We start from the raw sequence: 13795 nt of genomic DNA, 5'->3' as shown, positions 1-13795 counted from the left end.
CATGAGCGTTGGGGAAAGGATGGGACCTGAAGGGATACGTAAATTGGGGCGTGATCGGACCAGAGAATTTCCCCTATGTCCGCCTTTGGGTTCCAAGCCAAGGCCCCATGGCTCACCAAGAAGAGATCTATTCTACTGTATGTATTGTGTGATGGGGAATAATATGTGTAGTCTCTACCTTGGGGGTTTAGAGTTCTCCACACATCTATCAGCCGGAGGGCATGGAGGGTCCGATTCAAGGCACGAAATTCTCTGATACGAGTGGTGTTCCGTCCAGATGAGGAGTCCAAGGCCGAGTTCATTGTGAAGTTGAAGTCACCTCCAATTACTGTTGTTCCTTCTGCAAAATCAGCGAGTAATGCTAAAAGGGTTCTGCAATGAGAGATCTGATTAGTGTTAGGAAGGTACCAGTTTGCCAGTGTAAACAAAGAGTTTGCTATTTTCAATTTAAGGAAAATATATCGACCCTGTTCGTCAATGTTTGAGTCTACTATAGTGTGTACCAGTTGTTTATGGAGTGCAATCGAGACCCCTTTTGATCTGGATTCGGGGTTGGTACTATGAAACCACACAGGGAAAAATCTGTCTCGAAATGTGGGTACATGATCTTTTTTAAAATGTGTCTCCTGTAACATAAGGACATGGACTTGTTTCTTATGCATAGAGTACAGGACCTGTGAACGCTTTTGAGGGGTGTTAAAGCCTCGTATGTTAATTGAACAACAGTTAAGTGTAGTCATGTTGCTCTGGGGACCTCAGAGGTCTAAGGAGGGGAGTCAAGTGTAGGCAAAGGTATGTGTAGGATGCCAAGAAATGGAAAAGGGGGAGAGGTCTAGAGAGTTGAGTTCAAGTAGGAAAGTAGGAAAGTAGGACTGACAATATGGGGGATCGAGAAAAGAAGAGAAGAAGAGAAGAGAGAAAGAGAGAGAGAGAGAAAGAAAAAGGGGGGGAGAGGGGGGGGAAGAGAAGAGGAATGGAAAAGCGAGTGAGTGAAGAGGAAGAGGAGACTGTGTGAAGATATATGAGAGTATATCTAAGTATAGTACTCAACAGATGGGTCGGTATGGGGGAAGAAAAGAAATGTAGGGGATAGAGAATATGAGATATATTAAGGATGTTTGACTATAGGTCAAGAAATCAAGAAATTAAGAAATTAAGAAAGGGGGGTCACTAATTTCTACTCCTGCCTGCAGTGAGTAGAGACCCAAAAGGGGGGACTGTCTTTCCACTAGGGATTAGTTCCCTGCCGAACCAGCCCCAGGCCCAAATGCTTAATACGGTGACCCTCAAGCTTAAATCGGTCACCCAGGAACATCCACAACCAGGAAGTAAGCAAATGCATAAACATAGACATAAACATGAAATATGAAATATCAGGCCAAGCGGCCTGTTCTGATAATATTCATATACGTGTATGGTAACATTTTACATTTTACAAAAACATATTACGTAAGCCAAAAGGAAGTGTAGGAGTCATGTAGATACCACCATCATATCGATATTCCGTCGCTCAATGCTAATGATCAGAAGCTTGTCCACAAAAGCAAAGAAAAAGGGGGTCCCATAAGAAGACCCTCCTCCGGATCTTACTGCGTGGAAAGTTCCTCAGAGGAAACTCAGCGAGGTTCAAAGTGGTGTAGTTCAATTCTAGGATGAAGATGAGGCGTTAGGCCTTCTGGTTTCTCCCCTCTGGAAGGTATCTCTGTTTCTCTGGATACGAGATCGTTGTGGGAGTGAAAGCATCCGGGCAGGTAAACTCTCCCCCCTTCTGTGTACCCTAGGCCAGTCCGCTGGAGGGATGTGGATCAAGGGAATCTGTAGAGCCGAGCAGAATTCCGGGAGATCATCCAGGTTACGGAGCACTCGCAGGGAGCCTGCCTGGCGTACCTGTAGTCTGAAGGGGAATCCCCATGAGTAGAGAAAATTTTCTTGTCTTAAGACATCAAGAAGAGGTTTCAATGCTCGTCGTTTTTGTAGAGTATGGCGAGAAAGATCTTGCAAGAGCAGGATAGGAGTGCCCCTGAGTATAATTTGGCCCTTCTGACGTGCTTTAAATAAGATATCTTCTTTTTTTTTAAATTTATGGACTTTGCATATGACATCTCGCGGGTTAGCACCTTGCATTGGTTTTGGGCCTAGCGACCTGTGAGCTCTGTCCAATTCTAGTTTAGCATCTGGAGGGAGATCTAATATCGAGTTGAACAGATGGCGCAGTGTTCCGTCTAGGTCTTGTGGGCTCACCGATTCAGGGATACCCCTTACTCTGATATTGTTACGCCTTCCTCTATTTTCTAAATCGTCAAGGAGATCTGTCAGGTATTCAATTTGTGAGGCCTGTTCCGATAGCGCCTGCTCCTGCGTAGTGATTTGTTGTGAAACCGTTTCTGTGCGGTGTTCAGATTTCTCCACTCTTTTTGTCAATTGTTGCATGTCTCCTCTTATTGCGGACGATTCCGCCTTGTATGTAGCTTCCATTTTTGCAATATAATTCTCCATCTCTTCCCTGGTAGGGATGGTCCGTATCCGTGCCTTTAAATCTTCCCAGACACCATCAACTTGTTGAGAACCATTTTGTGAGGCCTCTCCTGTTAGACTGGTGGCAGCAGTGGGCCTGAGTAAATGAGGGAGCAGTCCTCTTTCAGGGGAGGGTGGCAGAGATATTATGGATGTGATGGATGTCATTATATTCTGCTCATTTGACATGGTGGGGGTGGTGGTATTTATATCAGCATCTGGGGCCAAGAGGGTCTTATCACCATTCTCCTGCTGTGAATTCAAAGTGATATTATTTTCAGAAGGGCAGCAGTGTCTCTCATTATCTGAGCTGTGTGATATGGTCACAGCTTCATATGCCTGTCCTCCTGTGTTCCCTTGCAGGCCCGAGGATATATGCCTGGAATCCGTCTGTGGTATGCTGGCTATGTCAGCTTCTACTGCGGTTGGGCCCTGAGAACTCCTGCCTGTATTCACCTCCCCCCCGCCGGGGCATCGCTGCCTTCCCCCTACCTCCGGCTGTTTCATGCCTCGTGGCTCCGGTCCCTCCTGCCCCCCTGCTGCTGTCTTGCCTGGGTTATCTGTGTGCCGTTCAGTCTGGAGCGACCCTCCCCCTCCCTGCTCCTGCTCCGACCTGGATGGTGTTGGGATTGCAGCTGCATGTTCAGTGCTGTGAGCTCCGGCGTCCTGCCCTGCACCCGCTTTGTCCCTCCACGCTGGAAGATTTGCAGGGGAAGCTGCCGCCGCCATCTTAGAGTAAGTTTGCTGTTGCCTTGGGCCGGACGCGCTTCTCAAAAATCGCGTAATTCCAGGGCTGCAGGGCACCGGGAGGTCTGAAGCTCGTCTGCTTTTGTTCCCCCTCCTTTTGGCCGACATTGAGGGTGTTTCTGGCTGTGTACTGTGGGGTTTTATGAGCCTGGGGCCGATTTCAGCACAGGAGCAATGTTACCCGTGTCTTCTCTCCTCCATGGCCAGACCACGCCCGCCCCGCTGTTTTAAAAAATTTTTAAAGTCACTTTTCTTATTTTGTCTTGTGGTATTTATTGACTTTTTTGCACCAAATTGGCATTCATAATTCAAGAATTTTGCGCAAAATCAAAAATGCTTTTTCGTTAATTCGTTTTGTAACTTTTTAAAGGGTATGTGCACAAGCTGCGTTATGTCAAGTGCAGAAAAAAACGCACCCTCTGGCAGACTGGACAATGTAAACAGTGCTTTTGTAAAAAAAATGCATTTAAAACGCATGCATTTTGGATGCATTTTGCATGCGTTTTGCATATGTTTCGGATGCACTTTTGACAGTGCGGTCCCATGACAATTCAGCTCTGCTACATGCCCGCTGACAGCAGACACAGGCAGAGTCGCGCGATGAGAATGAACTCGGATAAACTTCATTGTCATCCCACGGCTCTGTCTCTGTGTCGCAGCCTGATTTGCGGTTACCAGTGAAGGACTCACCGGTGACCGCAAATCCCCTGAGTGACTGAAGTGAGCAGCGCGATCAGCGGTGCCGTCACTCAGGTTACCCGCGGCCACAGCTGAAGTCCTCCACCTGAGAGCTGTGGCTGCTCCATGGAGCTGACAGAAAGGGGCCCTGGTCTGTGGCCACTCCTGTCAGATTCCCATGTAGCAGAGCTGAAAGCGTCGTGGGACCTCGTGTGGATTATGTTGAACCTAGATGGGTGTTTGGGGATTAATAAAGTGGTGAAAGAGGGTGGGTTTTTTTGCCTTTTATTCCAAATAAAGGAAAGGATTTCTGGGTGTATGTGTTTATTTTCTTTAACTTACAGGTTAATCATAGAAGGTATCTCGAGGAGACGCCTGCCATGATTAACCTAGGACTTAGTGGCAGCTATGGGCTGCCAATAACTCCTTATTACTCTGATTGCAACCGTACCAGGGCAATTCGGGATGAGCCGGGTAGCGTCCCGGGACTTTCGCATCTAATGGATGCGGCAATTCTGGGCGGCTGCTGGCTGATATTTTTAGGCTGGGGGGCTCCCCATAACGTGGGGCTCCCCATACTGAAAATACCAGTCTTCAGCCGTGTGGCTTTACCTTGGCTGGTATCAAAATTTGAGAGGACCGCACGCCGTTTTGTTTTTATTAAATTATTTATTTATTTATTTTACTGCACGATATAGACTCACCCACCGGCGGCTGTGATTGGTTACAGTGTGAAAGCTGTCACTCAGCGTGGGGGCTCATCTGAATAAAACCAATCATAAGTGCCGGTGGGCGGGGGAAGCAGGGAATACGAGATGGAATAATGAGCGGCTGGCATTTTCAAAAGAGGAAAAGTCACCAGAGCTTTGTGACAGCCGTGCAGCGCCGCGCCGGTGATCGTGAGTAAGAAGAGAGAGGTAGAGACCAACCGATAGAGAGAGAGAGACCGAAAGACCTGCATTTTGTTTGACGAAGCATGCAGAACGCAACAAAAATGCAGTGCAAGCGCATTTTGGTTGCATTTTGACACACCTTATTCATTTAAATGGGTGCAAAATGCAACCAAAACGCACAAAAGAAGTGACATGCTGCTTTTTTAAACGCATCGATTTTGTCAAATATTTGGCATCCAAAATGCTGCGTTTAAAAAAAAAATCAATGTGACCATGGAATTTCCTGACTTCTCATAGACTTTGCTGGGGAAGCACAACGCATGCATTTACGCTGCTGTTTTAAACGCTGCGTAAATGCAGGAATATACGCAACGTGCACACACAGCGTTAAAAGTTACATCATCTGATAAAAATGTTGCAAAATTTGCACCAAAGTCTCAAGCTTACATGAAATCATTCCACGGGTGGTAGGACAGGAGGACATTTGAGGAAAATATTACGACTGTTTGAAAAGTTGCAAATGACGATTTAGACAAAAATATCTGAAAACCCTTATTTCACTCACAATAGTGAAATAAAAGAACAATAAACATATAGAAAAGACTTAAAAAAAGGCGGTAGAGGAAAAATATGGTGCAAACAAAAACTGAAAAGAGGCAGAAATGCAATAATGAATTGAGTCCAAAGACTCTCCAGAAACATCTTCTCAGCTTAAGTAAGGAAGTATGGGACAGAACAGGGCAAATAGTGTCTTATTCGACAGATATGTGATGATGACATGCAAATTATGATGATTTTGTCAGGTTGTGGGACATATAATAAGATCAAAGCCTGTAATCAGCTGCCTCATGAACCACGAGCCCCAAGGTTAGTAACAATATAAAGCAACCAGAGAAACGGTGTGGTAATGAGTGCGCTTGTGGGAAGTCCAGATCAAAGGTGGTTTAGTTCTCAACTCGTTTCGATGTAGTCACATTTCTTCCTGAGGAGTCCAAGTTTGGGGGTTCTCCTGAGGAAGAAGTGTGACCACTTCGAAACACATTGAGAACTAAACCACCTTTCATCTGGCTCCATCGTATTGGTTTTCGTTATTTTCCAGCAGCGCAGTCATCTCCTCAGCTTGGCTTAGTGTGGTAAAATAGGCTTGGAAGGATTAAAAATCAACTTATCTGATCCTTGTTCACTCTGATTTGCTGTTATACAAAAAGTTGTGGCTGTTTTGGTGTTTACTTCCACACATTTATCTAAAATGAGTCACTAAATTGAAAGAAAAGTTAAAATATTACTTTTAATAAATATAAATTAAGGTGACAGAACATCCGAACAGACCATAATTATGCACTTAATTGGCACTTTACACCAGCATTTTTCCACTAAGGGAAACATTGGTCTTTTTCAGGGGTACATAATCTGTCTCTTACTCATCTGTATTTCCATCCCTGATATCTAAAATTATTTCTAGAAGAGACAAAGCCACAGATGGCGTCCTATCCTGGTAGAACCAGAATAAAATAGCAGAGAAGACGCTCACCTGGGGGAGTTGTGAGGGTCACAACTACCATGAAAGCATGACAGATCACCACATTGGCTGTCGCAGACCCAGAGAATAATTTGTTATACGTAAAGTAGAGGAAAGGGTTAACTTGCGATATTGTATGGATTGACGAAATCATTTTGGAGTAATAATCTTCGTGATTTTATTATTCAACGCGTTTCAGAGTCTATACAGCTCCTTCTTCAGGAGTCAAAATAATTGATGCAATCATCGTTTTATCGCATAGATAATACATTGCAGTATTTTCATAGTACAGTACATTATCTCAGCCATTCAATGTTTTACTTGATCCTTCCCATGGTAATCATAGTAATCTGAATTGCATGTGAAGATACTTAATTATACTCTGTCCGTTCATACAAACCAAAACTTACCGTACGTTTGCTTCATAATTATTTGTTGTTTTCTTCTCTTTCAGATGTGAAATGATGGCTATGCTGCAATTTACCTCCAGTCATAAATATTTCATAGCATTTCCCATAATAGCTTTAGTCTCTTTCACACTATTTATCTATAGAAACTTTGACAAACCTGTCTCCCCTGGATCCAATTGCCCAGGTCAGCTTCTCCCATCCCAAGCAGAAGCAGATTTAATTGTCTTGCTATGGACATGGCCATTTGGAGACCACTTTACCTTAAATCAATGTTCAAAACCCTTCAATGACCCAAGGTGCTTTTTCACAGACGATCGGAGCTGGTACTCAAAAGCAAATGCCGTTATTTTCCACCACAGGGATGTGTGCAACTCCAAAAGTCAAATGCCGCAGACACCAAGACCTGAGGGACAGTATTGGCTGTGGTTTAACTTGGAATCTCCAAGCCATAGCCCAAACTTGGGCTTTAAGGACAATCTCATCAACCTCACCATGTCCTACAGGAGCGACTCTGATATTTTCTCTCCTTATGGTTGGCTACAGAAGAAAAATCTAGAACAAAACTGTACCATCCCAGAAAAGTCCAAATTAGTTGCATGGGTAATAAGCAACTGGAATCCTAGTTCTAAGCGTGTTAATTTTTACAATAAACTAAAAAATTACATAAACGTGGACCTTTACGGCCGACAATACAAAACTTTAGACATGAAAAACCTAAATGACGTTTTATCAACCTATAAATTCTACTTATCATTCGAGAACTCCATACATAGGGACTATATCACTGAGAAACTCTGGAAGAATGCCCTACTGTCGGGAACTGTGCCGGTAGTTTTGGGCCCACCTAGAGAAGTGTATGAACAGTTTATTCCTTCAGATTCTTTTATTCACGTTGATGATTTTCCTAGTGCAAAAGATCTTGCTGACTATCTGCTTGAACTGGACAAAGATCCTCATAAATATGAACAGTATTTTCTGTGGAGGTCAAAATTACAACCAATTGAGTGTTTCTTGGGCAACTCATTACTGCAAAGCCTGTATAGCACTGCATAGAGCCCCTTCATATAAAACTATTCCAAGTCTTTCTAAATGGTACACATAAAAGATGCACCTAAGTGTGAAAGTTTCTCCTTGTTGAGAGTGACATACCTCACATGCCAGTGTAAGGAGACTTATGGGCCATGCAATGCTCCTCTGAGAAATTAAATATGCAAATAACCTCTTCAAAGAAAGAGGATTTGGTCTCCCAAGCCACCTATTGGATGTAAGAATCCTAAAAGTCAATATCGACCCTTTAACGAGCTTTGCCACATGACTTAGGATAAGAAGTCAAACCAGAAATTCCATTTGAAGACACGTGCACTGCCGATGACCAGAATGATGGATATATCATAATATAATGACTTAAAATATGTTTAAAAAATTATTTATGATTATACAGTTCAATAGATTAAAAATCCTATTTGTTAAAAATGTTATATTTTGTTTTTTAAAGGAGAAGGCCTTCACTATAGAAAACTCAGCTGAATTCGGGCAACAGCTATTACATCTGTCCCTCATTATGCGTGTACGCTCAGCGTGGCCAAGTGTGCATATGTTCATAATTGGGAAACAGGAGTGGTCCCGGCCAGACACCATGGGTGAGAACAAATGATGAAATTCAACATATCCAACTCTTCTTTCCATTGGCATCTGTCTTTGGGGGAAAAGAGATAGGACACCCCATACACTTTAGATGCTCATTTGGTCCTATAAAAAATACCTGAAATTTATCTGCCATTTATCTAATATTTATGGCCACTATAGTTATTATCAAAGCAGCTGTAAAATACACCAATAATATATCATTGTATGAGGTGCTCAGTTTTACTACTAAGAGTTTTCTCTATGTGACAATAGTACAACACTAAGGACGGGGAATCCAAGAGAAGGTAGGGTACGTGCACACGTTAAGTATTTTTTTTAGCAGAAATGTTTGCAACAAAAATTCATCTCTTGTCAGTAAAAATGCTGCAGTTTGGAAATTTCCCAGACAACATCTCAGATCTTTATTTGTTTTTTGCAAACCATGCTGTCCCACTAGTTAGTACACAAAGAATGGCTTTGTGGAAAAATAGAATAGCTTGTGAAAAGAGTAATTACTCCCTGATGAACTCATGACAGCAATCTTGCAGAGCCTCCCGCTGGAGATCAAATCTGACATTAAAAGGAACCCATACCTCCCAACTTTTAAAGAAGGGAAAGAGGGACAATGTGGTTAGGGGCAATTTTTAGGCCACGCCCCTAACCACACCCATTTTACAAACGGCCACACCCATATCCACTCCCCATCTACACCCATCCAGCAAACTGAAACTGCAGAAGCTGTCCGTGATCGCTCTGAGCCACCATAGATCAGCAATGTGCAGAACAGGCAGGGAGTTAACTACAGGGTGTGCAGGCGGCTAGGACCCAGGAGGAGAGCTGAACAGGGTGTGCAGCCGGCTAGGACCCAGGAAGAGAGCTGCACAGGGTGTACAGGCAGCTAGGACCCAGGAAGAGAGCTGCACAGGGTGTGCAGGCAGCTAGGACCCAGGAGGAGAGCTGCACAGGGTGTGCAGGCAGCTAGGACCCAGGAGGAGAGCTGCACAGGGTGTGCAGGCAGCTAGGACCCAGGAAGAGAGCTGCACAGGGTGTGCAGGCAGTTAGGACCCAGGAGGAGAGCTGCACAGGGTGTGCAGGCAGCTAGGACCCAGGAGGAGAGCTGCACAGGGTGTGCAGGCAGCTAGGACCCAGGAGGAGAGCTGAGCAGGGTGTGCAGGCAGCTAGGACCCAGGAAGAGAGCTGCACAGGGTGTGCAGGCAGTTAGGCCCAGGAGGAGAGCTGCACAGGGTGTGCAGGCAGCTAGGACCCAGGAGTAGAGCTGAACAGGGTGTGCAGGCAGCTAGGACCCAGGAGAAGAGCTGCACAGGGTGTGCAGGCAGATCGGACCCAGGAGGAGAGCTGAACAGGGTGTGCAGGCAGCTAGGACCCAGGAGGAGAGCTGCACAGGGTGTGCAGGCAGCTAGGACCCAGGAGGAGAGCTGAACAGGGTGTGCAGGCAGCTAGGACCCAGGAGGAGAGCTGAACAGGGTGTGAAGGCAGCTAGGACCCAGGAGGAGAGCTGAACAGCGTGTGCAGGCAGCTAGGACCCAGGAGGAGAGCTGCACAGGGTGTGCAGGCAGCTAGGACCCAGGAAGAGAGCTGAACAGGGTGTGCAGGCAGTTAGGACCCAGGAGGAGAGCTGCACAGGGTGTGCAGGCAGCTAGGACCCAGGAGTAGAGCTGAACAGGGTGTGCAGGCAGCTAGGACCCAGGAGAAGAGCTGCACAGGGTGTGCAGGCAGATCGGACCCAGGAGGAGAGCTGAACAGGGTGTGCAGGCAGCTAGGACCCAGGAGGAGAGCTGCACAGGGTGTGCAGGCAGCTAGGACCCAGAAGGAGAGCTGAACAGGGTGTGCAGGCAGCTAGGACCCAGGAGTAGAGCTGAACAGGGTGTGAAGGCAGCTAGGACCCAGGAGGAGAGCTGAACAGGGTGTGCAGGCAGCTAGGACCCAGGAGGAGGGCTGAACAGGGTGTGCAGGCAGCTAGGACCCAGGAGGAGAGCTGAACAGGGTGTGAAGGCAGCTAGGACCCAGGAGGAGAGCTGAACAGCGTGTGCAGGCAGCTAGGACCCAGGAGGAGAGCTGCACAGGGTGTGCAGGCAGCTAGGACCCAGGAAGAGAGCTGAACAGGGTGTGCAGGCAGTTAGGACCCAGGAGGAGAGCTGCACAGGGTGTGCAGGCAGCTAGGACCCAGGAGTAGAGCTGAACAGGGTGTGCAGGCAGCTAGGACCCAGGAGAAGAGCTGCACAGGGTGTGCAGGCAGATCGGACCCAGGAGGAGAGCTGAACAGGGTGTGCAGGCAGCTAGGACCCAGGAAGAGAGCTGCACAGGGTGTGCAGGCAGCTAGGACCCAGAAGGAGAGCTGAACAGGGTGTGCAGGCAGCTAGGACCCAGGAGTAGAGCTGAACAGGGTGTGAAGGCAGCTAGGACCCAGGAGGAGAGCTGAACAGGGTGTGCAGGCAGCTAGGACCCAGGAGGAGAGCTGAACAGGGTGTGCAGGCATCTAGGACCTAGGAGGAGAGCTGAACAGGGTGTGCAGGCAGCTAGGACCCAGGAGGAGGGCTGAACAGGGTGTGCAGGCAGCTAGGACCCAGGAGGAGGGCTGAACAGGGTGTGCAGGCAGCTAGGACCTAGGAGGAGAACTGAACAGGGTGTGAAGCTAAGGGTATGTTCACACATCAGGTTTTTGCTGTGCGGCACAATCCGGCGCCTTGCGGGAAAAACGCATCTGGGTTTTTTTTGCCGCCGGGTGTGGTTTTTCCTCATAGACTTTTATTTGCGCCGGATTGTGCCGCATGTACTTGAGTTTGATCCGGTTTTTTGCCTGATGCGGCAAAAATCGTCACTCCGGCGGCCGCACAGGATGCAGAGAGGAACGTTTTTTGCCAGCGGCAAAAAAATGCCTAGCGCCGGGTGCGGCATGGTGCATAATGAAAGTCTATGCGAGCCGGATACGGTGTCATGCTTCAAATGCCGGAAGCATGTACCGTATCCGATTTTTACTTCTGAGCATGCCCAGAAGTAATATAAATTCATTGCTTGTCAGAAAATCAATAAATCACTCACTCTCTCTCAAACTCTCTCACTCACTGACTGACTCACTGACTCATTCACTCACTCTCACCCACTCACCGATCACTGGCGCAGGGCTGCACGGCTGTCACACTGCTCCGACGGCTTTTCCTGATTTGAAAATGCCGGTCGCTCATTATTCAATCTCGTATTCCCTGCTTTCCCCGCACACCAGCGCCTATGATTAGTTGCAGGCAGACACGCCCCCATGCTGAGTGACAGCTGTCTCACTGCAACCAATCACAGCCGCCGGTGGGCGGGTCTATATTGTGCAGTAAAATAAATAAATAATTACAAGAAAAATGGAGTGCGGTTCCCCCCAATATTGATACCAGCCAAGATAAAGCCACACGGCTGAAGGCTGGTATTCTCAGGATGGGGAGCTCTACGTTATGGGGAGCCCCCCAGCCTAAAAATATCAGCCAGCAGCCGCCCGGAATTGCCGCATCCATTAGATGCGACAGTCCCGGGACTCTACCCGGCTCTTCCCGAATTGCCCTGGTGCGGTGGCAATCGGGGTAATAAGGGGTTAATCATGGCAGGCGTCTATGAGACACCCCCAATGATTAACCTGTAAGTGAAAGTAAATAAACACATACACCCAAAAAAATCATTTATTTGGAATAAAAGACAAAAAAACACCCCCTTTCACCATTTTATTAAAATCAGCAAATACCCCTCCAGGTCCGATGTAATCCACAGAGGTCCCGCGACGCTCTCAGCTCTACTACATGAAGCTGACAGGAACGGCAGTAGAACACCGCCTCTCTCTATCAGCTCCACGCAGCAACTGAAGGGAGTCGCGCTGTCAGCGGTGACGTCACTGAGGTAATGCCGGGTTGTGTGCGGTGAAGATGCGTGCAGGGTAATGCCGGCATGTGCGGTGATAATGCGTGCGGTAGTGCAGGGGTGTGCGGTGATGATGTGTGTGAGGTAGTGCCTGCCTGTGCGGTGATGATGCGTGCTGGGTAGTGCTGGCGTGTGCTGTGATTATGCGTGTGAGGTAGTGCCTGCCTGTGCGGTGATGATGCGTACTGGGTAGTGCTGGCGTGTGCGGTGATGATGTGTGTGAGATAGTGCCTGCCTGTGCGGTGATGATGCGTGCTGGGTAGTGCTGGCGTGTGCGGTGATGATGCGTGTGAGTTATGCCTGCCTGTGCGGTGATGATGCGTGCTGGGTAGTGCTGGTGTGTGCGGTGATGATGCGTGTGAGGTAGTGCCGGTATTTGTGCAGTGATGGTGGGGTCTCTGTCTCTCTCTCAACATAACAAATAAAACCAAAAAAAACGGATCCGTCACATCAGTTTTTTCACAATCTGAGACGGATCCGTTGCATCAGGCACAAACCGGATTGTGCCTGATTGGAAAAACTGATGTGTGAACTTCGCCTAAGGCTGCTTTCACACATCCGGTTTTTGCCATGCGGCACAATACGGCGCTTTGCAGGAAAAATGCAACCTTTTTTTTGCCGCCGGTTGCGTTTTTTCCTGCATAGACTTACATTAGTGCCGTATTGTGCCGCATGGGCTTGCGTTCGGTCCGGTTTTTGCCGCATGCGGCAGATTTAGCCGATGTGGCGGCCGGATAGAACGGTGCCTGGCATGTTTTTTTGTCCAGCATAAAAAACGCATCGCGCCGCATCCGGCCGATGCAGCGCGATTTGCAATGCATGCCTATGGACGCCGCATGCATTTTTTTCCAGTGCGCATGCTCAGTAGCCTGCTGCAAGCGGCAAAAACCGGACGGGCCGCATGTAAAAAACTTATGCAAAGGATGCGGTTTTGTCGCCGCATCCGTTGCCTAGGTTTTAGACCCAATTGTGTGAATCAGCTCACCGTGTAAAGGCTCAATCCCGATTCCGTCCTGGAGCACGGACAGGCACTGCCACAGCCCGGTATAATGCAGAAAAGAAAAGGATGTCCAGCTCTTCAGGCAAAGAATCACGTCTTTATTTCATCATGCAGACACAGAGAATGACATGACCAGCACTACGCGTTTCAGGTGAAAACACTCACCCTTAATCATGAGCCCCGATTCCGTCCTGGAGCACGGACAGACATTAGGCCATTAGGTATGAGGAACCTGTTGTAATGCCCCAAAGTTGGGAATTACATTAATGTGATTTTATATGTGTAGGTGCCTTTGATCTCTTGCATTGTTTCTGTAAGTGATATGCAACACACATACAGGTCCATCAAGGGTTAAACTCCTCACTTAACTGTACTAGGAAACTAGCTTGGGTGGGTGGCGTTTAGTACTCAAAGCTGTTGCATTTAGAATTGCTAGGTAGAGGTCCAGCAGATTCCAGAGGGAAAAGCATCAGACAACATAGGGCAGACCTGG

At 47.3% G+C, this 13795-nt stretch overlaps 2 protein-coding genes across 2 annotated transcripts in view; both read left to right on the top strand.

The window, feature by feature from the left end:
- Nucleotides 1-8159, top strand: part of LOC142254257 (4-galactosyl-N-acetylglucosaminide 3-alpha-L-fucosyltransferase FUT6-like) — a 47923-nt gene extending 39764 nt beyond the window's left edge. Inside the window, 2 exon segments of the mRNA XM_075325271.1 lie at nucleotides 6806-7765; nucleotides 7767-8159. Of these exon segments, the coding sequence (XP_075181386.1) occupies nucleotides 6813-7765; nucleotides 7767-7863 (1050 nt within the window). The 5' untranslated portion in view covers nucleotides 6806-6812 and the 3' untranslated portion in view covers nucleotides 7864-8159.
- TKFC (triokinase and FMN cyclase) overlaps nucleotides 1-13795 on the top strand; it is a 742129-nt gene that overhangs the window by 42186 nt on the left and 686148 nt on the right. The gene's annotated exons all lie outside the window — the stretch shown is intronic.

This window comes from Anomaloglossus baeobatrachus, chromosome 10, assembly GCF_048569485.1.
Source record: "Anomaloglossus baeobatrachus isolate aAnoBae1 chromosome 10, aAnoBae1.hap1, whole genome shotgun sequence".
Lineage (NCBI taxonomy): Eukaryota > Metazoa > Chordata > Amphibia > Anura > Aromobatidae > Anomaloglossus > Anomaloglossus baeobatrachus.
The sequence above is the reverse complement of the archived record's forward strand: the minus strand, read 5'-3'. Positions and strand labels throughout refer to the sequence as shown.